Genomic DNA, 24,862 nt, shown 5'->3' on the forward strand with positions numbered 1-24,862 from the left:
CCACTGATGTCTTTCTGCTAATTACTGTCCCAGCAGTTGCTGTGCTACTGCATGTCACTTCAATATCCCAGCCTGGACACTCTGACTGGACAGCCTGAACTGCTGCTTCAGCCTGGTCTCATAGACTAGATGTAACAGTGCATGTAAATCCGGGACACTCAAATTTTTGATATGTCACTTTTGCTATGGTTACATAAGACAAAGTTACTTAAGGCAAAAAACTAAAGGAGGGTGGTTGGTCGGGATGGATGGGTAGACGTATAACGTGACCGACGGTTGCGTGTTCGAATCTCCTCACGGACAACTTTAGCATTTAAGCTAATAAGCAACTTTGCAACTACTTAATACTTTTTAGCTCCTTTGCAACTACTTAGCATGTTAGCAAGCCCTTCCCCTAAGCGTAAAGTTAACAATTTTGTCTAACTCCTAACCCTAACTCCTAGCCTGGCTAACGTTCGTGTTAGCTACCTGGCTAAAGTTAGCCACACCAAATTGGAATTCGTAACATATACGTTTTGCAAATTCGTAACATATTGTAAGAATTGCAATTTGTAACATCCTACCCACTGCTATTTGTAACATATCGCACGAAATGAATGATGGACATCCACAAATTAATACATTCCATACGAAATGTAGCATATCATACTAATTGGAGTGTACTGGATTTACCTGTGCTATGTTACGTCTACCCCCGAGTCCAGGTTGGCTCCTCATACAGTATATCCTTGACACAATGACAGGCAGCCTATTACAGCATGGGGTTGGATAGGGCAGGGGGCAGTTGGTTGAATAGGGAAGTGGGGGCATGGGGTTGGATAGGGCAGGGGGGCAGTTGGTTGAATAGGGAAGTGGGGGCATGGGGTTGGATAGGGCAGGGGGGCAGTTGGTTGAATAGGGAAGTGGGGGCATGGGGTTGGATAGGGCAGGGGGGCAGTTGGTTGAATAGGGAAGTGGGGGCATGGGGTTGGATAGGGCAGGGGGCAGTTGGTTGAATAGGGAAGTGGGGGCATGGGGTTGGATAGGGCAGGGGGCAGTTGGTTGAATAGGGAAGTGGGGGCATGGGGTTGGATAGGGCAGGGGGCAGTTGGTTGATTAGGGAAGTGGGGGCATGGGGTTGGATAGGGCAGGGGGGCAGTTGGTTGAATAGGGAAGTGGGGGTTGGATAGGGCAGGGGGGCAGTTGGTTGAATAGGGAAGTGGGGCATGGGTTTGGATAGGGCAGTGGGACATGGGTTTGGATAGGGCAGTGGGGACATGGGGTTGGATAGGGCAGTGGGTTGGATAGGGCATGGAGTTAGATAGGGCAGGGGGGCAGTTGGTTGAATAGGGCAGGGGGGACATGGGGTTGGATAGGGCAGTGGGGGTTGGATAGGGCAGGGGGACATGGGGTTGGATAGGGCAGGGGGACATGGGGTTGGATAGGGCAGGGGGGCAGTTGGTTGGATAGGGCAGGGGGGCAGTTGGTTGGATAGGGCAGTGGGGGTTGGATAGGGCAGGGGGACATGGGGTTGGATAGGGCAGGGGGACATGGGGTTGGATAGGGCAGTGGGTTGGATAGGGCATGGAGTTAGATAGGGCAGGGGGCAGTTGGTTGGATAGGGCAGGGGGCAGTTGGTTGGATAGGGCAGGGGGCAGTTGGTTGGATAGGGCAGGGGGACATGGGGTTGGATAGGGCAGTGGGGGTTGGATAGGGCAGGGGGACATGGGGTTGGATAGGGCAGGGGGACATGGGGTTGGATAGGGCAGTGGGGACATGGGGTTGGATAGGGCAGTGGGACATGGGTTTGGATAGGGCAGTGGGGACATGGGGTTGGATAGGGCAGTGGGTTGGATAGGGCATGGAGTTAGATAGGGCAGGGGGGCAGTTGGTTGAATAGGGCAGGGGGGGCATGGGGTTGGATAGGGCAGGGGGGACATGGGGTTGGATAGGGCAGTGGGGGTTGGATAGGGCAGGGGGACATGGGGTTGGATAGGGCAGGGGGACATGGGGTTGGATAGGGCAGTGGGGACATGGGGTTGGATAGGGCAGTGGGACATGGGTTTGGATAGGGCAGTGGGGACATGGGGTTGGACTGGGCAGTGGGTTGGATAGGGCATGGAGTTAGATAGGGCAGGGGGGCAGTTGGTTGGATAGGGCAGGGGGGCAGTTGGTTGGATAGGGCAGGGGGGCAGTTGGTTGGATAGGGCAGGGGGGACATGGGGTTGGATAGGGCAGGGGGGTTGGATAGGGCAGGGGGACATGGGGTTGGATAGGGCAGGGGGGCAGTTGGTTGGATAGGGCAGGGGGGACATGGGGTTGGATAGGGCAGTGGGGGTTGGATAGGGCAGGGGGACATGGGGTTGGATAGGGCAGGGGGACATGGGGTTGGATAGGGCAGTGGGGGTTGGATAGGGCAGTGTGGGTTGGATAGGGCAGGGGGACATGGGGTTGGATAGGGCAGGGGGACATGGGGTTGTATAGGAAAGGATGGTGTGGGGTTGGATAGGGCAGTGGGGCAGTTGGTTGAATAGGGATGTGGGGGCATGGGGTTGGATAGGGCAGGGGGTGCAGTTGGTTGAATAGGGAAGTGGGGGCATGGGGTTGGATAGGGCAGGGGGGCAGTTGGTTGAATAGGGAAGTGGGGGCATGGGGTTGGATAGGGCAGGGGGGCAGTTGGTTGAATAGGGATGTGGGGGCATGGGGTTGGATAGGGCAGGGGGGCAGTTGTTTGAATAGGGAAGTGGGGGCATGGGGTTGGATAGGGCAGGGGGGCAGTTGGTTGATTAGGGAAGTGGGGGCATGGGGTTGGATAGGGCAGGGGGGCAGTTGGTTGAATAGGGAAGTTGGGGTTGGATAGGGCAGGGGGGCAGTTGGTTGAATAGGGAAGTGGGACATGGGTTTGGATAGGGCAGTGGGACATGGGTTTGGGTAGGGCAGTGGGGACATGGGGTTGGATAGGGCAGTGGGGACATGGGGTTGGACTGGGCAGTGGGTTGGATAGGGCATGGAGTTAGATAGGGCAGGGGGGCAGTTGGTTGAATAGGGCAGGGGGGGCATGGGGTTGGATAGGGCACGGGGGACATGGGGTTGGATAGGGCAGTGGGGGTTGGATAGGGCAGGGGGACATGGGGTTGGATAGGGCAGTGGGGACATGGGGTTGGATACGGCAGTGGGACATGGGTTTGGATAGGGCAGTGGGGACATGGGGTTGGATAGGGCAGTGGGGACATGGGGTTGGACTGGGCAGTGGGTTGGATAGGGCATGGAGTTAGATAGGGCAGGGGGGCAGTTGGTTGGATAGGGCAGGGGGGACATGGGGTTGGATAGGGCAGTGGGGGTTGGATAGGGCAGGGGGACATGGGGTTGGATAGGGCAGTGGGGGTTGGATAGGGCAGTGGGGGTTGGATAGGGCAGGGGGACATGGGGTTGGATAGGGCAGGGGGACATGGGGTTGTATAGGAAAGGAGGGTGTGGGGTTGGATAGGGCAGTGGGGGCGTGGGGTTAGATAGGGCAAGGGGTGCAGTAGGTTGAATAGGGCAGTGGGGGCAGGGGGTTGGATAGGGCAAGGGGTGCAGTAGGTTGAATAGGGCAGGGGGTTGGATAGGGCAAGGGGTGCAGTAGGTTGAATAGGGCAGTGGGGGCAGGGGGTTGGATAGGGCAAGGGGTGCAGTAGGTTGAATAGGGCAGGGGGGGCAGGGGGTTGAATAGGGCAGTGGGGGCAGGGGGTTGGATAGGGCTCAGAAAAATCGCCTCTGGTAGGGCTGTTTATCCTCCAGGATGCCCCAGCGACTGGTTCTGTGTTTAAACACTAAACAGACAGGCTGCACCATTGTTTCTCTCTTAGGTGGTAGCATGGTTATTAGTGTTAGTGTTTCTTAACACACAGTTTAACATTATAATCAGAGAACGATAGAGGGGATGGAGAAATCAAATGAATATGAAGGCATTCGAGGAAATTGTGAGATCACTGAGCTGCTATCAGGAGTACCGGTAAATTAAGTTATCTTGTGGAGTGATCTAATATTACTTGACTACTAATGTTGTGTCCATATCCAAGTTTAGCATGCTGAAAACAGCCTGACAACAGACATTGGCTTATGACAACAATGCCACTAGTCGCGTGACTAAATGATGTGGCTGTTTGAAAGCACAGAAAATTATGTCACTCTTGACTTAGTCAACTGCTCGGTGTTGAAGCCTCCTCATTGTTTGTGTAAGCCCGTGTCGTAGTCACCACACACACACACCCCTCCGCCTGCTCTCCCTAGTAACAGCGGCCTCTCTCTGAGTGTCTCCTTCAGCACTGAGAGAGACAATGATTGGTCTGTATTTTTATATCTAATTGTTGGAAATGAGCAGAGTGAGTGCTTGAGTTTAAATTAACTCGCAGTTAAATTGAGAAAATCAGGACAGCAAGTAAAAACATTTTCTGTGTTTTTTAACTCCTTTATAATGGGTAACAGTTGGAAGTAAACTGGACTGTACAGTAAATAGGATAGACATTTTAAGAAATAATAAAAGAGTAATACCTGGACAACTGAAGGTAGGTTATACAGAATCCTTCTAATGAAAAGGCCTAGATTTCCTCCTGGCTACCTGTCCAATAACAGGCCACCATCCAACTAGGGGAGAGGGCCTGTTGTTTGGCCCCTCCTCAGTGCTCAGTCCTGGGCTGGGTATGTGGCTGCAGCAGCCAAGCCAGTTGGGTCATGGTGTTTCTGTTCCTTGAGAAAAAGCTAAAGGCCCTTTCCTATGTCGCCCTTCCTCGTCTGTTCCCGTCTCTTATTATTTCCGCCCTGGCTCCGGAGGAGAGGGGAGAGAGGGAGGGAGTGCCACAAAAAGTATTTCACAAAGCAGGAAAACCAAATTCTTTTTCAGTTATCAAACTCCTGCAGCCCTGGCCCTACACCCAGCCCTGGCCCTACACCCAGCCCTGGCCCTACACCCTGTATTTGTGTTTGGTTTATTGTCCTTATTTTTTCTTTCATGCTCTTGGAAACAGAGTGGTGTTTGACTTTGGGTTGCCCTCTCTGAACTCCAGCAGCAGATAAACACCAGTGTTCTCTCAGATGACTTTCTCCTGCTTCTCGACACTACTAGAACTTGTACTGAGGCATACTGGTTCTAACATTGAATAAGTGGCTATTTAGCCTGAACTACCTCTTTGACTGTTTAGTTGTATGCATGTCAAGTGTCCATTATGTAATGGTGAAGAAATGTCTTGGTTTTTGTTTGTTGATGCAGGTGAGGATCTGTTAATTGAGCGGAGTGTCCGTAAAGGAATGATCAACCCTGGCGATGACAGGCAGACTATCCAACACAACGGTCCCACAGCCAACTTTGAGTATAACATCCGTGTGCGCTGTGACGAGAACTACTATGGCAACAAGTGTAACAAGCAGTGCCGGCCACGCAATGATGACTATGGCCACTACGTGTGTGACCAGTTTGGGAACAGAGGCTGTTTGGAGGGCTGGATGGGGCCTTACTGTACAGCTGGTGAGTAGGGGAGCAGGCTGACACAATCCATGTACAAGACACTTCAGAGTCAAAATACACACATTGAAACTAATGTTTAGATATTGCTCTGATGATACTAGAAATTAGTGGGTGAATACTTTTCTTTGTTTCACAGCTATCTGCAAGCAGGGCTGTAACCTGCTGCAAGGATTCTGCAATGTCCCAGGAGAATGCATGTGAGTCTGGGTTAACTTCCTTCTTTGTACCATCGTGTCTATGTTAATAAGATACTGAAATATTACTCCCTTTTCAATTGAAATCCCTTTGACTGAGAATTGTGTCTGGTTGTATTGGCTGGTTAATGGGCAGTAGCTCTTGTGTTCAATGAGGATGATAATGATGACACGGGGGGGTGATCGCATACCAGAGCTCGACCCCCACATTCCCCCCTCCCTGTACCCCCTCTCTATGGAGCGTACAGTGTATTAGCCCCCCCCCCCCCCCCACCAGTCTGATTCAGGAGCCATTGTTCTTTTTCCTGTCCCAGACCTGGCCTGTAGCTGTAGCCTGTTTTTCACACAGCGTTTCCTCCCCTCCTCCAGCGGTGTGTCAGGGCCCCTCTGCCCATTTCTACTCTGCAGCCCCATTCGCCTCTTCCTATCCTGGGCCTGTTTTGGCTGTCATACCCCTCATGGGAGTATGGACTCCATCCAGCAGCCTTAGTCACGTACATGTTATTCTGCACGGCTGAACCAACCAAGTATTCCATGTCAAATCCTCTTGCAAGACCACCTTCTTGTGCAACTCTCTGAGGTGCATTCTGTAACACACCCATGGATCTGTTCAATAGGGATAGCCGTGAGTGAGACGGGATAGATTTAGTTCTCATCTCATAAAATAATTCATTTTCATGGCTGGAAGACAAGAAAAGACTGGAATGTGCCTCGACATGTGACTTGAAGCTCAGGAGGAGGCTGTGTGTATCCCGACCGTGAACAAACAACACGCCTTCTCCTGGAGTAACATTCCATGCCTGGTGCCTGCGAAGGAAAACAAAAAATGTGTTGGTACAGTATCTGGTTTCCTTACACACAGAGCATTCACAACCTACTCCCTTACAAAAAGGACACATGTAACATTTCACATTTTAATGTCAACTAGGGCTGTCAAACAATTCAAAATGTAATTGAGTGTATCAAAGGATTTGCTGTGATTAATCACAATTGAATTTATCCATGTCAAAATCCTCCAAATCCACAATTGCTCAAATTGACTTGTAATTTTTGATTTTTTTATACAATTACAAGAATATTGCCATTTTGATATTGTGACCTCTAAGTATTCACACTCTAAATAATATGGTTTCACAGCTCAACATGTGAAAACAGCTATTTCAGATGTGAAAATGTGATTTCATGTGTTAAAATGCGATTTTCACATATTTGTTTTTGTTTTTTAAGGGGCCTCAATCTGCATGCAACAGACTGTTAATTTCCCAGAGTCTTTCTGTAAATAATTCTTAGAGGCAGAGAGCGCGAAAGAGAGCGAGATAGAAAGCTACTGCGGTTGCAGGTGATGTGCACGCAGGTCGAGCCCCTGAGCCTGACCGTGATAGGGATCTGGAGCACAGGTTGGTGGCAACTTAATTGGGGAGGACGGTCTCGTGGTAATGGCTGCAGCGTTCCATTAGCTCCGACCCGGCCATTATTACGAGCCGTCCTCCCCTTATCTGCCTCCTGTGATCTGGAGGGTGTGGCTTCAAAGGGCTATTTCCACAGTGTGGGTCTGACAGAGTTGGGCCTGTCTGGACCGGGGATATTTACAGTGTTGCTGGCTGGGCTGAAAGAGTCCTCCATTGTGGGGCTGTGGTGAGGTGTTTGTTTGGTGATGGTAATGCCACCTTGTGCTTGTGGCCACCTTGGTCTCTCCCTGTTTCTACTGTGGACAGGGCCTCTCAATGCTGCTAATTAACCTTTACACTTAACCTCAGCATGTTAACATACAGTTTGGTATACAGTAGCACACCACTGCACACTTCAGTACTTTTATACCTGTACATTAGTAGACTACTGCACTGTGTGTTGTGTTTGACTGCAGTGCTGCTTACTAGTGAAAATGTAAGCACACAGCAGTACACTCACTCACTCCAGTACAGTATATCAACTAGTAGTGTAGGGTTTGGTTGTCATCTATTTACAGGAGTGTGGTCTTTAAATAACCCAGGGCGAGAAGTGACAGCACAGATGGGGCAAGGTTACCGCTGGCCTTGGAATAACAGAGCGCAGCTATAAACCAACAGATTAGCTAACCGTTCGCCGGCTGCCTCCGCTCGCAAAGCTGCTTGCCTAGTGGCTTCAGGAGGCCCCCACTCCTAGACTTCCTCTATCCCCGTCCCTGTCCCACACGCCATGGGAACAGGCTTGACCCCATCACTGCCCTGGAATGTCCCTGGTGCTCTGTCTAAAGATTAGGAGCCCCAGAAGGGAAGGGGTGTCACTGGTCACCTTCATGAAGACGTTGTGTCTGTCTGGCTCCTGATCGAGATCACCTTGACTTTTACATGGACACATAGGTCTGTCATGTGGTTGACGTATTGTAGAAGGCCTTGTCCTATTACACGAGTCCTGGCTTATTTATGAGCCATTTCTTCATGGGACTGATGTTTTTAAAGTATTTCACATACAGTATGACCACACAATGTGTCCATTCCCTATGTGTCTCTAATGGATGTCTCTGATATGTCTTGCAGGTGTAAATACGGTTGGCAGGGTCCGTTCTGTGACGACTGCCTGCCCTACCCAGGCTGTGTCCATGGGACCTGCGTCAAGCCCTGGCTGTGCAGCTGTGAGAAGAACTGGGGAGGCCTGCTGTGTGACAAAGGTGTGACATTAGCGCAAACCAGACCAGACCTGGCCCACTGTACTATTAACACATCCTCTACAGCGACCTTTGACCTCCCTGTAGTGTCACACAACACAAGGTCACCTCTGAGTTCCCCTCAACATCAGGTGGTCAACAGAGGTCACTGAAGAGTGACTGCTAGAAACAGGAGATCACTTCAGAGTAACAAGATGGAGAGGTGGATGGATAGGCTACATTTAGCAATATGTAACAGTGTGCTTTCATGTCTGATCCTATGAAGTCGTGTGATGACAATTTTAATCTGTAACATATAATTTACCATCCTAATCCTTTAGATGTGTTCATATGAGACCATTAAAGTGTGTAAATGTAATCATTCCTGTATGATTATCTCCAGATTTGAACTACTGTGGGACGAACAAGCCGTGTAAGAACGGAGGAACGTGTATGAACTCAGAGCCAGATGAGTACAACTGTGCCTGTTCTGACAGCTACTCGGGCAAGAATTGTGAGATAGGTGAGTCAGTCAAGAAATTCCTTTCTGTTTGTGCCAATGAGCACGGTTACATGCACACAATAATATGATTATTGTGGATATTCAGATTAATATAATAGTTAATTTAAAATGTTTACATGCTTTGCAAGTAGAACAATTTCCCTAATAATTATGTTTTTATGGACACATCTGATATCAGGATACTGATGGGACTTTAGATAAATTGCAGAAAATCGCCAATAAAAATAAATATTCTACCACAGTGACCATGTTATTTTTGCGAAACCTTTTTGATTCTGAGTTCGGACCAATAAAGTTTGTATGTGAATACTTTTTCTAAGATGCATACTTTCAGTTTTTCCAAACTCACTTCACTTGTAATAAGAGGGAGGCTCGCTCGGATGGTGCTAGCACATGAGCAGATCAAACACACAGCTGGAACGCTGATGAAGGTTTTCTAATCATTTGAAACATTGCTCTGAAAACCAGGTGTTTTAATCGGCGTATGCTTATTTCGATTTTGACCTTACGCCGATCAAGATAAGCAGAGTGAGGTATTTACATACTCGGCCTACTGCCGCAAGTGTTAGTGTGCATGTAAACATACCCAATGTTTAATAGTTGATCATTTGTTTGTGTATTTTGTTGTGCTATTTCTGTAATCTGTCACTCTGACTCGTGGCACATTTGCCTCCCCATGTCATCCTGTTATCTTCAGTGGAACACTCATGTGTGTCCAACCCCTGTGCCAACGGGGGCACCTGCCATGAGATCCCATCTGGGTTTGAGTGCCACTGTCCTGCAGGCTGGTCAGGGCCCACCTGCGCTAAAGGTGAGCGAGTCACGATCTTGCCCCTCGCAAGGTGTGTGTGTGTGCCCCCATGTTTTTACAAAGCTGAACCCTTACATCGTGTGTGTGTGTTCCAGACATGGACGAGTGTGCGTCTAACCCCTGTACTCAGGGTGGGACCTGCATCGACATGGAGAACGGATTTGAGTGCCTCTGCCCCCCACAGTGGGCTGGGAAGACCTGCCAGATAGGTAAGCCGGTGAAGGAGAGGTGGCAGGGGTTCTGTAGTTTATCATTCACACTAGAGAATTCTGAGGGCACAGTCTCTGCCTGGGAAACTGGAGCAAAGCATGTCCAAATGGCTAAAGATGAATATTATGTCCTGGGGAGCATAACTTGAGACTATTTGCATGCTAAATTAAATTGAATGTGATGTGACTTGAAGTGTTATTGAATCTCGCCTTGTTCGATCTTATGCCAGGAATCTCCGTGCTCGTCCAGTATCTGTTTTTTTTTGTGTCTCACCCTGTTGAGCCAGTCCTATTACTATGGTGTGGATACTAATTTAAAATGGATGCATGCATGTCCATGGAGAAAGCTGGATATTATGTGCAACCTGAGCCAGGTTTCTTGAGTAAAACTATAAATAACACCTAGCCTAGCAACTGCTAACTTTGGGGCCTGATGTAGCCTGACAGTGGGTTATCTTTGGCTATAGACTGGGATAAAAGGGGTATGTATACTAGTCTCCACCAAGAGTAGGGCCTCACCCCAAAACCACTATTTAGCTCCCTGGAGTAGGAAAGGAAACACTTTATAATCTGTAAACATGCTCAGGGAGGAACCTAAGCTCCGGGTCTTGTGTTACGTGGTCTGCTATTCTCAGTGCGCAGGTGGTTCCCCTTTCAGTGAGCGGGCAGTACCTGAGAGAGGGGTGTCGGATGTCCGCAGCCCAACGGGTGCTCCTCACCTCTGGGGGAAAAGCGGTTGTGTTCTGGTCTGTCCAGGGAGAGGGTGTTAGTGACCATTGCCTTGTGAACTGACCTCTGGGAAGCTCTGGCTGTCAGAGAATAGATCAGTTCAGAAATAGGGTAGGCAACTGAAATAAATGTTTAGGGTAGGAGGCAGAGCCAGCTAAATAGATGGCAAAGAAATGGCAAAGAAATTAAATTTCATTTAATAGAGTTTAGAAAGTTTTCTAAAGTCAGGTTTAAGGTTAAAATTCTTATTAGGGGCTCTAGTTTCTGTGTAGCCTTGCACTGTAGAGATCTGCTTGGTGGTGGTGCTTGGAGGCTGGTTCTTAGATCTCTCTCATCTCTCTATTTTCACTCCGCAGACGCTAATGAGTGTATGGGGAACCCATGCCTCAATGCTTACTCTTGCAAAAACTTGATTGGTGGATATCACTGTGCCTGCTTTCGAGGATGGGCCAGCCAGAACTGTGACATCAGTCAGTATCCATTAATCATTTGCCTCTGTCCCCTTTGCCTGCAGCTAGCTAGGCTCTGTCACCTACTTGGGCCATTGGCCTACTGTTCTGTTCCTATCCCAGGCTTTCTGCTTTATTATGGCCCAAATACTTATCGAGATCCATGGATAGTGTTTTTATATTACTATGAGAAGCACATCCTGTAGATATCGTTGACGGTTGTGTAGTTGACCTCACTGGCTTTCACGGCATGCACTAACCAACAGCATCATGTCTTCCTGCACCTTGAGAAAAATCGTATTTTGAGTTTCTTTGAAGCATTAAGCATTAACCAAGTTGCACATTCTATGTTTTGTTTGTGTATCACATGCATGCAACACCTGCATGTTCCCCTGTCCTATCTGTAGACCTGTATTAGTAAGTTCTCTCTTTTACACTCTGCAGATGTCAACAGCTGCCATGGACTGTGTCAGAATGGAGCGACTTGCAAGGTAGGAAATTGCATTCAATAAGGCAATCTAGCCACCATGTTTGATGCCCTCCTTTCATATTACATCTATGGTTAGAATTATTCTGGGTATAGGAGCCTCTGAGTGACAACTTGTTCCCTTACGCTTTGTACAGGAGGGGCGAAGAGGCTACGTGTGTGCCTGCTCACCGGGGTTTGTGGGCCGGCACTGTGAGGTCCAGAGGAACAGCTGTGTCAGCGGCCCGTGTAGAAACGGGGGCCGGTGCCACACCCTGCTGGACGGCTTCATGTGTGAGTGCCCACATGGATACACTGGCACTACCTGTGAGGTGAGCAATGGTCCAGTCCAGACCTTTGACAAATCTGATCTTGTCTTTTATACATAACAATGATCTATTTATTTATCCATCCATTCATCCACTCATCTTTCCATCTGTGCATTCGTAGGTGCAGAGTAACCCGTGCAGCCCTAACCCTTGCCAGAACAAGGCCCAGTGCCACAGTCTGATGGAAGACTTCTACTGTGCCTGTCCTGATGACTATGAGGGCAAGACCTGCTCTGAGCTCAAGGACCACTGCAAGACCAATCCCTGTGAAGGTACAAACCAATCTATAAACCTATTGATTTAATCTCAACTAAAATAATTCAAACCCCTGTAAAAGTACTAACCAGGCAGTAATCTTTATAGCCTAAACTGAAACCTGATCTTAAGATGCATATTCCTCAGGTCAACCTCAAGATCAACCCTCATTTCAACCCAATCCTCTCAGGTGAATCTCACTAACAGTCTCTTGTTGTTCCTTCTGTTTTGATCCCAGTGATTGACAGTTGTACTGTCGCTGTGGCCACCAATGACACACAGGAAGGGGTGTGGTACATCTCGTCCAATGTGTGCGGCCCCCACGGACGCTGCATCAGCCAACCTGCTGGGAACTTCACCTGTTCCTGTGAACTGGGCTTCACTGGAACATACTGTCACGAGAGTGAGTAGACACACACACCATCATCATCACACATCATTGACTTTATCATCATAATCATCACCATCATCATACCATGAGACTAAACATCCCATTCCTTACTGTAACACCACTGATTTCATCAGTCTCATTATTGTCTTCCTCATCATTCCCATCCTCATTCATAGTCTCTCCCCTCTCCCTCTCAGATGTAAACGACTGTGTGTCGTCTCCCTGTAAGAACGGAGGAACTTGCATCGACGGGATCAGCTCTTTCCAGTGCTTTTGCCCTGACGGCTGGGAGGGCATGCTGTGTGTCATCGGTATGTGTGTGTGTGTGTGTGTGTGTGTCCCTGGGTGGTTTTACTCTATCTCTCCATGGTGTGTGTGTTTCTCTAACTAACCTGTGGTGGTGATGTTCCAGATGTGAATGAGTGCAGTAGGAACCCCTGTAAGAACGGAGGTCGCTGTGTGGACCTGGTCAATGACTTCTACTGTCAATGCCAGGACAACTGGAAGGGCAAGACCTGCCACTCACGTGAGAGCCAGTGTGACTCCAATACCTGTAGGAATGGGGGGACGTGCTTTGACCATGGGGACACCTTTCGCTGTACCTGTTTGTCAGGGTGGGGCGGCAGCACCTGCAACACAGGTAAGAATCTATTATTGCTTGGTTTTAGCTATGTCATTCAGGGGAAAGTCCAATAGATCTCTGGTCCTTATACGCTCCATAGGAGTAATTTTGTTGTAGTTGCTGAAACATGAATATAGGTTCTAAACTCATCCTATTTGATTTCTCTTGTCAGGCAAGAACAGCACGTGTGACTCTAACCCATGTGAGAACAGAGGGACCTGTGTCGGAGGGGGTGATGCCTACACCTGCATCTGCAAGGATGGCTGGGAGGGGCCCACATGTGCTCAGAGTAAAGCACAATTTACTGAATTATTTTCAGGTTATAATCATAAACTAAAACAAAGGTTGGATTTTTATTCTGTGTCATCCCCTCTCTTCACAGATACTAATGACTGCAACCCTACCCCCTGGTAAGTTGAACATATTGAATAAACCAAAATACTTTTTAATATCTTATAAGGCTATCCCATCTCTTCACAGACCCACACGCACTGATATCAGAGCATAATCTCTCAGTGCTCTGGTTTCAAAACAGGAACAAATGACTCCCACACACCGCTCATCTCGCAAATTTAATTTAACGCTTAGAGATTTCCTGTTAAAGTTTGTTCCGTGGAGGTGTATGTGTGAAAGGGGAAGTGTGGGTATCCCTGACACCTCTACAGAACAGTGCAGGGCCTGACAGCTGGGTATTCCAGGATCCATTAGATCAGAGGGACTGAGTGGACAAAGGCTCCCGCCACCACAATGACTGACAGGAGGATGAGCACAGTTGGGGGGGAGCAGCATATAGGGCCAGCACAGTATGGGGTCATTTTGGGATTTGCATCTGAAGATGGACATTGATAAGGGATCAGCTTTAGTGACCACAGTCTCTGTCTCTAGTCTCCTACCTTGGGATTCTGCTGCTGGGATTGAGACCTGAGATTGTGAAGGCTTTCTTCTCTTTGTAATCTGAGTCTTCAGCCTTTTGTATGCTGCTGCACGTGTGCCAATGGTATGGGCTGATGTATGGTTCTGTTTCCTTCCTCCAGCTATAACAGTGGTGTCTGTGTGGATGGTGTGAACTGGTTCCGCTGTGAGTGTGCCCCGGGATTCGCCGGACCAGACTGCCGGATCAGTGAGTCCCTAGGAACCAGAGGGGTGTGGTGGGGTCAGATTGGAGGGTTCAGGGGTGAAAGGAGACGGTGGAATTTTGAGCTGATTGTTTGTGAGGGACAGATTATCAAGCCTATCTTCACCTCCAACCTCTCTTGTGAGGACAGGTCAGCTGTATTCTGCAAACAGGTCAGTTCAGTCTGACATTCTCAGACACAATCCTCTTTCCTTTTCCCCTTTTCAGAGAGGGTCTATTTTTCACGTGGGGATGCCAGATATTTGTATTTTTTATTTTACCTTTATTTAACCAGGCAAGTCAGTTAAGAACAAATTCTTATTTTCAATGACGGCCTAGGAACAGTGGGTTAACTGCCTGTTTAGGGGCAGAACGACAGATTTGTACCTTGTCAGCTCGGGGGTTTGAACTTGCAACCTTCCGGTTACTAGTCCAATGCTCTAACCAACCAGCCCCTACCCTGTTGTGATGATATTATAGCTAGGTGCCTTGCAGTAGACTAGAGATATGTGTGTAGTAATGTTCTCGTTTCCCCATCAGACATAGATGAGTGCCAGACGTCTCCCTGTGCCTATGGTTCTACCTGTGTGGATGAGATCAACAGCTTCCGCTGTGTGTGTCCCCTGGGCTGGGCTGGGCCTCGCTGCCAAGAGTGTGAGTACACTGCAGCAATAGAGAAAATGCCTTAATTACTGTATCCATGGAGTAGGGGAACTTTCTTCAATTGAACCCATGTGTGGTAGGAAGAGTTTCTAAGGGCTGAGCCTGATATTGCCTTAGTCCTAAACCTGCTCCTCTCTCCTCTCTGCAGTCATAGGGATCGGGAAGGCCTGTCGTTACTCCGGCCTGCAGTTCCCTCATGGCAGTCAATGGGAGGAGGAGTGTAATACCTGCCAGTGTGTCAACGGCAGTGTGCGCTGTTCTAAGGTGAGACTTGCATGGTTTTGTTACACACAGTGAAGGTCTGTGCGTGAGCTGCCTGTCTGACCTCTGTTTGTGTATGTGTGTGTGTATAGGTGCAGTGTGGCCGACGGCCCTGTCTGCTCCATAGAGTTGCTTCCGGTCCAGACAGCATTGCCCCCTGTCCTAGAGGACAGGAGTGTGTAGAGCACAAATTCCTCACCTGCTTCGCCCCGCCATGCCACCAGTGGGGCGTGTGTTCTACCCCTGACCCTCCACCGGCCCTCCACACTCAGTGTGAACCCAACTGTGGTTATTTGGACAACAGCTGTGCCCGCATCACACTCATCTTCAATAGAGACAAAGTTCCACAGGTGAGTGCACGACATCATTACCTGACTAACATTAAATAAGATTTACGATTCTACGATTATTGACTTAGCTTTACTAGACCTGAATCTCCGACCACATCCTCTGCCAGAGAATTAAAGTGTGTGTGTGTGTGCTGATCAAAGGGTACCATTGTGGAGAACATCTGTTTGGAGCTGAGGTACCTTCCCATCACCCAGACCCTGGCTAAGGAACGTACGCTCCTCATTCTCTGTGACCTGTCCTACTCCAACAGTGATGCTGTGGAGGTTGCCATGGTGAGTGCCTCACCTCAGCCCCCCACCTCAAGACTATGAACTGTTGCCATCTGCCAATGATCCCCTCTTACCTCCTCCTCACCTCTGTCACCCGCCAGAACAGGCACTCTCTCCTCTCTTTCAGTTAGCCACGAGGGCCTTGACCCATTTTGTTCTCTCTTTCACTTTATTAAATCACATACCTAATTTGTCATTATAAATGGGTTCCAGAGTACACTTGTAAAATTGGAAGCTTTTCTTTTCCTCTTTGTAAGTGTGGAGAGCATTTTGAAGCACGACGCCCTTCGCCTGAACATCTGGATGACATTTAGCTTTACTTTGGAACACCTTACTGTTTCTCTCTCTCTCGGACTGGTGTGGCTACCCAGGCTCTCCTCTCCAGTAAGACACGGGAAATCGGGCTCTACACGGCACTAAGCCCTTAATGGAGGGTGTTGTCTGATGTCCTCATAGCTTAGTACTGAGTTTAATAATAGACCCTCCAAAGGCTTACAGTGATGTTAGTTGTGCTTTGTTAGACCATTATGGAATAGTCTAAACTCAACATGATCGTGATGTCGTTTTATTTCAACCTAATTTGAGTCTTGTGTTCTGGATCTGAGTTTGGCAGAGTAGTCCCATCCAGCTGACTCTATGTATCTGTATCAGTACAGAGGTTTTATGGAGACCCAGAAACGGTGTGTTCTCAGTAAGAGGCCTCAAATCAAAGTGTATTTGCCACGTGCAGGTGTAGTAGACCTTACAGTGAAATGCTTACTTACAGGCTCTAACCAATAGTGCAAAAAAGGTATTCAAATCAAATTTTGTCACATACACATGGTTAGCAGATGTTAATACGAGTGTACCGAAATGCTTATGCTTCTATTTACAACAATGCAGTAATAACCAGCGAGTAATCTAACCTAACAATTCCACAACTACTACCTTATACACACAAGTGTAAAGGGATAAAGAATATGTACATTAAGACAATATGTACATTAAGAGTGATGGTACAGAAAGGCATAGACAAGATGCAGTAGATGGTATAGAGTACAGTATATACATATGAGATGAGTAATGTAGGGTATGTAAACAAAGTGGCATAGTTTAAAGTGGCTAGTGATACATGTATTACATAACGATGCAGTAGATGATATAGAGTACAGTATATACATATACAGTGGGGCAAAAAAGTATTTAGTCAGTCACCAATTGTGCATGTTCTCCCACTTAAAAATATGAGAGGCCTGTAATTATCATCATAGGTACACTTCAACTATGACAGACAAAATGAGAAAAAAAAATCCAGAAAATCACATTGTAGGATTTTTCATTAATTTATTTGCAAATTATGGTGGAAAATAAGGTTGTTGTTGATGTGAACACCAAGGAACTTGAAGCTCTCATCCTGCTCCACTACAGCCCCGTCGATGAGAATGGGGGCGTGCTCTGTCCTCTTGGTTACGTTGAGGGATAGGCTGTTATTCTGGCACCACCAGGCCAGGTCTCTGACCTCCTCCCTATAGGCTGTCTCGTCGGTGATTAGGCCTACCACTGTTGTGTCGTCTGCGATCTTAATGATGGTGTTGGAGTCATGCCTGGCCATACAGTCGTGGGTGAACAGGGAGTACAGGAAGGGACTGATCACGCACCCCTGGGGAGCTCCAGTGTTGAGGATCTGCATGGCAGATGTGTTGCTACCTACCCTCACCACCTGGGAGCGGCCCGTCAGGAAGTCCAGGATCCAGTTGCAGAGGGAGGTATTTACTCCCAGGATCCTTAGCTTGGTAATGAGCTTTGAGGGTACTATGGCGTTGAACGCTGAGCTGTAGTCAATGAATAGCATTCTCACGTAAATGTTCCTTTTGTCCAGTTGGGAAAGGTCTGTGTGGATCTGTTTGGGCGGTATGAAAATTGGAGTGGGTCTAGGGTTTCTGGGATAATGGTGTTGTGAGCCATGACCAACCTTTCAAAGCACTTCATAGCTATGGACGTGAGTGCTACGGCTCTGTAGTCATTTAGGCAGGTTGCCTTTGTGTTCTTGGGCACGGGGACTATGGTGGTCTGCTTGAAACATGTTGAACATCTTGAAACATGTCAGTGAAGACACCTGCCAGTTGGTGAGCACATGCCCGGAGCACAGGTCCTGGTAATCCATCTGGCCCGCAGCCTTGTGTATGTTGACCTGTTTAAAGGTCTTACTCATGACGGCTACGGAGAGCGTGATCACACAGTCATCCGGAATAGCTGATGCTCTCGTGCATGCCTTAGTGTTGCTTGCCTTGAAGCGAGCATAGAAGTGATTTAGCTCGTCTTGTAGGCTCGTGTCACTGGGCAGCTCGCGGCTGTGCTTCCCTTTGTAGTCTGTAATAGTATGCAAACCCTGCCACATAGACGAGCGTCGGAGCCGGTGTAGTATGATTCAATCTTAGCGCTGTGTTGATGCTTTGCCTGTTTGATGGTTCGTCGCAGGACATAGCAGGATTTCTTGTAAGCTTCCGGGTTAGAGTCACGCACTTTGAAAGAGGCAGCTCTACCCTTTAGCTCAGTGCGAATGTTGCCTGTAATCCATGGCTTCTGTTTGGGGTATGTACGTACAGTCACTGTGGGGACGACGTCCTTGATGCACTTATTGATGAAACTGATGACTGATGTGGTGTACTCCGCAATGCCATCGGAAGAATCCTGGAACATGTTCCAGTCTGTGCTAGCAAAACAGTCCTGTAGTTTAGCATCTGCTTCATCTGACCACTTTTTTTATAGACCGAGTCACTGGTGCTTCCTGCTTTAATTTTTGCTTGTAAGCAGGTATCAGGAGGATAGAGTTGAGGTCGGATTTACCAAATGGAGGGCAAGGGAGAGCTTTGTACGCGTCTCTGTGTGGAGAACAGGTGATCTAGAATTTGTTTCCCTCTGGTTGCACATTTAACATGTTGATAGAAATTTGGTCGAATGGATTTAAGTTTCCCTGCATTTAAGTGTCCGGCCACTAGGAGTGCCATCTCAGGGTGAGTGGTTTCCTATTTGCTTATTTCCTTATACAGCTGGCTGAGTGTGGTATTAGTGCCAGCATCTGTCTGTGGTGATAAATAAATAGCCACGAAAAGTATAGCTGAAAACTCTCTAGGCAAGTAGTGTGGCCTGCAATTTATCACAATATACTCTACTTCAGGTGAGCAAAATCTTGAGACGTCGTGCACCAGCTGTTGTTTACAAATATGCACAGACCGCCCCCCCCCCCTCGTCTTACCGGAGTGTGCGTGTGCTGTTCTATCTTGCCGGTGCAGCGTATATCCCGCTAGCTGAATATCCATGTCTTCATTCAGCCACGATTCCGTGAAACATAAGATATTACAGTTTTTGATGTCCCGTTGGTAGGATATTCGCGATCGTACCTCGTCTAATTTATTGTCCAATGATTGCTCGTTGGCGAGTAGTATTGACGGTAACGGCAGCTTTCCCACTCGCCTTCTCCGGGTCCTGACCAGGCATTCGGCTCTTTGTCCTCTGTACCTGCGTCGCTTCCTCTTGCAAATAACGGGGATGTCAGCCCTGTCGGGTGTTTCGAGAATGTCCTGTGCGTCCTGCTTGTTGTAGAAAAAATCTTTGTCTAATCTGAGGTGAGTGATCGCTGTCCTGATATCCAGAAGCTCTTTTTTTGCCGTAAGATACGGTTGCAGAAACATTATGTACAAAATAAGTTACAAGTAACTCCAAAAACCCCATATAATAGCACAATTGGTTGGGCGCTCGTAAAACTGCTGCCATTTCTTCCGGCACCATTTTGGTTTAGTCCTCTCTGAAGCCTAGAGGCTGTTAGATGTCAGAATGGGGTGAGGGGCTGTGTGTGTGTTTGAATGAGCAGCTGCTTTCCCAGAGAGAAGAAAGAGGAGTCTTGCTGACTGACTCTCTTATCATTCTTCACACTGACTGGCTGGCTGGCCTGGGAGCCACAGCTGGCCTGTTCTCCATTGTTCCCCCTAATTAAAGTGCACAGCATCCAGCTAATCTCCCTCTGCTCCCCCTGGACACTCTGGTCCACTTATTAGGCAATTAACTAGACCTGCTTTGTGCTCTACAGGGGCGCATGTGAGAAGTCAGGACTAGGAGTGAATCTAGGAGTGAATCTCTCTCACCTATTGTGTTGACTCACCATTTATCCTACTCTCTCCCTCTCCTCCAGTCTTATGATCAGGATGGTCAGGAGCGGGATGGAAACCGTGATCAGATTCAGGAGGTTGCCAGTGCCATCATCGGTGCCCTGTCCAAACGACACAACAGCACCGTCATGCTGGCTGTGGTGGAGGTCAAAGTGGAGACGCAGGTCATGCCCCAGTCTGTGGGTGAGTGACTGGACTCGACATGGTTTAACTTTTGCATGTTTTGATACTGTGCTTCGATTAGGTAGCATTACAGTACATGATAGTAAAGTATAATTTTATGGTCTTTCTGTCTCCAGACCACCTGGTGCCAGTGCTGTGCGTGGTGTTCAGTGTGCTGTGGATCTTCTGCATCGTGGTGTGTGTGTGGTGGACCCGTAAGAGGAAAAAAGAGCGTGAGAGAGAGTCTGCAGTGGAAGACAGCACTGTCAATAACCTTCTGGAGCCGCTGAGGGTCATCTTGCCACAGCGCATAGACAATCTAGACAAAGACATTCAGTACGAATGCAAGAAACTCATGAGCCCTCCAGACCGGATGTGTGACGGGGCTGAGGGAGAGGAGGAAGAGGAGCTGAGGAGGGGAGGGATGAAGCTAGACAAGTGCTCCACGCAAAAGTGCTCATTGGCAGGAGTGCAGGACAGAGTGATGTGCAAAGGGGGGGTGATCTGTACGATGCGTAGCGCCCCAGTGAAAACCCCCCACCGGACAGTGCACAGTCCCAAAGACAACCGGTGTAAAAACCTCAGCGCTGCCAACTTCAGTGAGGATGTCAAAGATCATTATGTATGAGCACGGCTAGTGGTGGGACTTCTCAAACTAAAGATGATGTCTCTATGTAATAGAAAAAGACAAGCACCAATAGTAAAGATTTAAGACATGTTTTGCATTTCATTTGACTTTATTCTTTGTCTGCAACATGGAGCCTTCTTATTTACTTAAAACATTGCAAATTCACATTTCAGTAACCAAGAGAGACCTTCATTTTTTACTTTTTTTGGTTGACAAATTGTTGCTTCTTTTAAAGGAGAGACCTTTTTTTCACATTGTGTCACTGAGAAGATTGTGTATCATGTGACTTTGGCGAGAGCACTGCCATTGGAGGCAGGCGTTGCACTACTACATTACTACTAGTGCATTTAGTCCTTATCTGCCTTAACCCGCACTGTGGGCATTTACTTTGTTCTCTTGGTATAATAAAGTAATTTGTATAAAAGTAAAAGTAAAAGTGTATATACATATATACATACTCTACCGGTCAAAAGTTCTAGAACATCTACTCATTCAAGGGTTTTTCTTTATTTTTACTATTTTCTACATTGTAGAATAATAGTGATGACATCAAAACTATGAAATAACACATGGAATCATGTAGTAACCAAAAGTGTTAAACAAATCAAAATATATTTTATATTTGCGATTCTTCAAATAGCCACCCTTTGCCTTGATGACAGCTTTGCACATACTTGGCATTCTCTCATCCAGCTTCATGAGGTAGTCACCTGGAATGCATTTCAATTAACAGGTGTGCCTTCTTAAAAGTTAATTTGTGGAATTGAATGTGTTTGAGGCAATCAGTTGTGTTGTGACAAGGTAGGGGTGGTATACATAAGAGAGCCATAAGAAGTCCATATTATGGCAAGAACAGCTCAAATAAGCAAAGAGAAACGGCAGTCCATCATTACTTTAAGACATGAAGGTCAGTCAACACGGAACATTTCAAGAACTTTGAAAGTTTCTTCAAGTGCATTCGCAAAAACCATCAAGCGCTATGATGAAACTGGCTCTCATGAGGACCGCCACAGGAATGGAAGACCCAGATTTACCTCTGCTGCAGAGGATAAGTTCATTAGAGTTACCAGCCTCAGGAATTGCAGCCCAAATAAATGCTTCACAGAGTTCAAGTAACAGACACATCTCAACATCAACTGTTCAGAGGAGACTGTGAATCAGGCCTTCATGGTTGAATTGCTGCAAAGAAACAACTACTAAATGACACCAATAAGAAGAAGAGACTTGCTTGGGCCAAGAAACACGAGAAATGGACATTAGACCGGTGGAAATTTGTCCTTTGGTCTGGAGTCCAAATTGGAGATTTTTGATTCCAACCGTCTTGTCTTTGTGAGACTCGATGTGGGTGAACGGATGATATCCGCATGTGTATTTCCCACCATAAAGCATGGAGGAGGAGGTGTTGTGGTGTGTGGGTGCTTTGCTTGACACTGTCTGTGATTTCTTTATAATTCAAGGCACACTTTACCAGCATAGCTACCACAGCATTCTGCAGCGAAACGCCATCCCATCTGGTTAGGCCTTAAACACACTATCATGTGTTTTTCAACAGGACAATGACCCAACACAATTCCAGGCTGTGTACGGGCTATTTGACCAGAAGGAGAGCGATGGCGTGCTGCATCAGATGACCTCAAACAAATTGAGATGGTTTGATGAGTCGGACCGCAGAGTGAAGGAAAAGCAGCCAACAAGTGCTCAGCATATGTGGGAACTTCTACTTCAAGACTGTTGGAAAAGCATTCCAGGTGAAGCTGGTTGAGAGAATGCCAAGAGTTTGCAACACTGTCATCAAGGCAAAGGGAGGCTATTTGAAGAATCTTGAATACATTTTTGATTCGTTTAACACTTCTTTGGTTACTATATGATTCCATATGTGATGTTTTCATATTTTGATGATAACAAAAACTCTTGAATTAGTAGGTGTTGTAAATATTTTGACTGGTAGTGCATATATATATATATATATATGACCTTTGGAAAGCTATAAGCAGTATAACACCTGACATCAGCATTAGTTTAGAAACATAAACATATTTTCCATGACATGTCAATGCTTCTAAAGACCTTGTGTATATCCCAATAACATGTATTTTGCTCTATCACTTCCTACAGGCCTATGCTTTATTATTTCACTATTTGCTTTGGTAGAAAGTTCCTTCAGTCCTTCTTTTATTATTTCATCTCATTCAAAGAATTGATCCAGAACTTAACAATTCATATAAAGGGAAAATATGTCCTTTCACAACACTTGATATTACCATAAAAGTGTTTCTTTGAACAATGTATATATGTAAATATAAACATGCCTGTGTATATTTGAATTTAGTAACTTAAGTAATCCTTTTTATTATAGTTATTCTAAAGAATAAGGTTGTTTATGTTTTGTTCGTTTTTTATTATGTCATTCCGTTTTATTAGTGTCTGTTGACACAGGCCAGGTTTTATACAGATTTATGGACAATATCCAGGGTCCCACATAATCACAAAAGCATTGACAGAAACACATTATTCTAAGTGCTTGTTTGTTTTGCTTTCTGATTTTATTATGTTCCAACACTTAAAATTGTCAGTAAGCACAGATGTTAGTTCTAGTTCTAGGTCTGCTTGTCTGCTGCTTAAGTCAGAGCTATCGATTGGGAGTTTCCCTTGTGAATGCTGGCTCACCATCTCCCATTAGCTATGCTACTGTATGTCAATGTTAGAATGTCCTATTGTAATGCAGGGGTCAGAGGAGGCTGGTGGGAGGACCTATAGGAGGACGGGCTCATTGTAATGGCTGGATTGGCATTTAATGGAACAGTATCAAACATATGGAAACCATGTTTGCCTCGGTCCCATTATTCCATTCGAGCCATTACAATGACCCCGTCCTCCTATAGCTCCTCCCACCAGCCTCCTCTGGCATCGGGTGTACCAGTGAATGGATGGTTTGTGTTGATCTGATACAGAAGCAGTGCTAGCGTGCTCTTAATCGTCGTGATTTGGGTCAGAATCAGGAGTAACTACAATTAAATATCAAGGCCATTAAATTCATGATTAGAGCAATCCAGTGGTTTAATCTTTGTCTGGGCAGGATCACTCAGTTACCCAGCCCTACAGTGGTGCATTGGGTTTCTGCTTTCAATACTGGTCTAATGAAGGGAACAAGTTTTATTATTGTTGTTGTGGTTGTTGTCCAGTGTTTGTATTGTATTCTGCTTCTGCACTAAGAAAGAGGAAGTTAATCTGTTGAGCATTACCTCAGTGGTGGTAGTGAAAATTATTTTTGTTGTTCTTTACAGTTTAATATTTTAATTCTCTGACAAGAATTGTGTTTCATATTTTTTGATGATGCAAAAAGAAAATAATTCAAATCATTACCCATATCCAGTCAGCAGAATCCCACTAGCCCCAGAGAATGGGCTGAATGTGCAGAACATTGTAATTATTTTGTACAAAAGAGCAGTTGCGTCTTGGTTTGTTAGTGGAATTTTTGTTTGTTTTTAGAACAATCCAATTATTTATTAAAATATTTTATACCAATATCTTTGTTTTGTCCTGTTTTATAGTATTGGAATTTGAACGTCTGTTTCAGTTTTTCAATTTTATCACCATTAGCCTGTCACGGATTCCTCCGGAACAATCATTACGCCCGCACACCTGTCCCCTAATCCCACTGATTAGTATTTGTATATATGTGCCCTTTGGTTTCCATTGGGCTGTCGATTATTGTTACAATGTCCATTGGTGCGTGTGAGAACCTGTGCTGTGTGTTTTGGGCTTTGTGTTAATCATTGTGCGCGTGTTATTTATTCGAGGTACTCCTCGCTCTTTTTTGGGGGTTTCAACCCTTTGTTTTGTGTTTGTTTGGGTCTTCGTCCCCGTGCCTTTACACGGCATGCCGTCATTTTGGGTGTAATAAAAAACTCATGCATTCCTGCTTCTGTCTCCCGATCCTTCTTGCCAACGTGACAACCTCTAGCACTGGAAAACAAGTTGAAATGTGTTGAAATGTAGTTTACGCTAGTTTAATCAGGAAGGCTGGTCTGAATGGCTTGTCACATTTAATTAATCTAGTAAACACAATATAATTAACATCGCTTGTCTTACCTCATCAGCATTCCAGGTATTTACTGTATATGGTAGTGTTTATAATGTTACCTTGTCAGCATAGTAGGTATTTATATGGTAGTGCCATAATGTT

At 46.6% G+C, this 24,862-nt stretch overlaps 1 protein-coding gene across 3 annotated transcripts in view; it reads left to right on the top strand.

Annotated features, from left to right (window-relative positions):
* LOC135525791 (protein jagged-2-like) overlaps positions 1–24,598 on the top strand; it is a 37,501-nt gene extending 12,903 nt beyond the window's left edge. For 2 of the 3 annotated variants that reach the window (XM_064953655.1, XM_064953657.1), the window contains 22 exons: positions 5,228–5,482; positions 5,619–5,679; positions 8,193–8,323; positions 8,703–8,822; positions 9,520–9,633; positions 9,729–9,842; positions 10,928–11,041; positions 11,465–11,511; positions 11,645–11,818; positions 11,937–12,087; positions 12,309–12,473; positions 12,659–12,772; positions 12,874–13,101; positions 13,256–13,372; positions 13,466–13,493; positions 14,118–14,203; positions 14,738–14,851; positions 15,009–15,124; positions 15,214–15,471; positions 15,613–15,744; positions 19,910–20,069; positions 20,186–24,598. In XM_064953655.1, the coding sequence (XP_064809727.1) occupies positions 5,228–5,482; positions 5,619–5,679; positions 8,193–8,323; positions 8,703–8,822; positions 9,520–9,633; positions 9,729–9,842; positions 10,928–11,041; positions 11,465–11,511; positions 11,645–11,818; positions 11,937–12,087; positions 12,309–12,473; positions 12,659–12,772; positions 12,874–13,101; positions 13,256–13,372; positions 13,466–13,493; positions 14,118–14,203; positions 14,738–14,851; positions 15,009–15,124; positions 15,214–15,471; positions 15,613–15,744; positions 19,910–20,069; positions 20,186–20,676 (3,290 nt within the window). In that variant the 3' untranslated portion in view covers positions 20,677–24,598. The remainder of the gene's footprint in view (positions 1–5,227; positions 5,483–5,618; positions 5,680–8,192; positions 8,324–8,702; positions 8,823–9,519; positions 9,634–9,728; positions 9,843–10,927; positions 11,042–11,464; positions 11,512–11,644; positions 11,819–11,936; positions 12,088–12,308; positions 12,474–12,658; positions 12,773–12,873; positions 13,102–13,255; positions 13,373–13,465; positions 13,494–14,117; positions 14,204–14,737; positions 14,852–15,008; positions 15,125–15,213; positions 15,472–15,612; positions 15,745–19,909; positions 20,070–20,185) is intronic. The other variant, XM_064953656.1, reaches the window with a different exon arrangement.
* The last annotated feature ends 264 nt before the right edge of the window (positions 24,599–24,862 follow it).

This window comes from Oncorhynchus masou, chromosome 32 (assembly GCF_036934945.1).
Source record: "Oncorhynchus masou masou isolate Uvic2021 chromosome 32, UVic_Omas_1.1, whole genome shotgun sequence".
NCBI classification, from domain to species: Eukaryota; Metazoa; Chordata; class Actinopteri; order Salmoniformes; family Salmonidae; genus Oncorhynchus; species Oncorhynchus masou.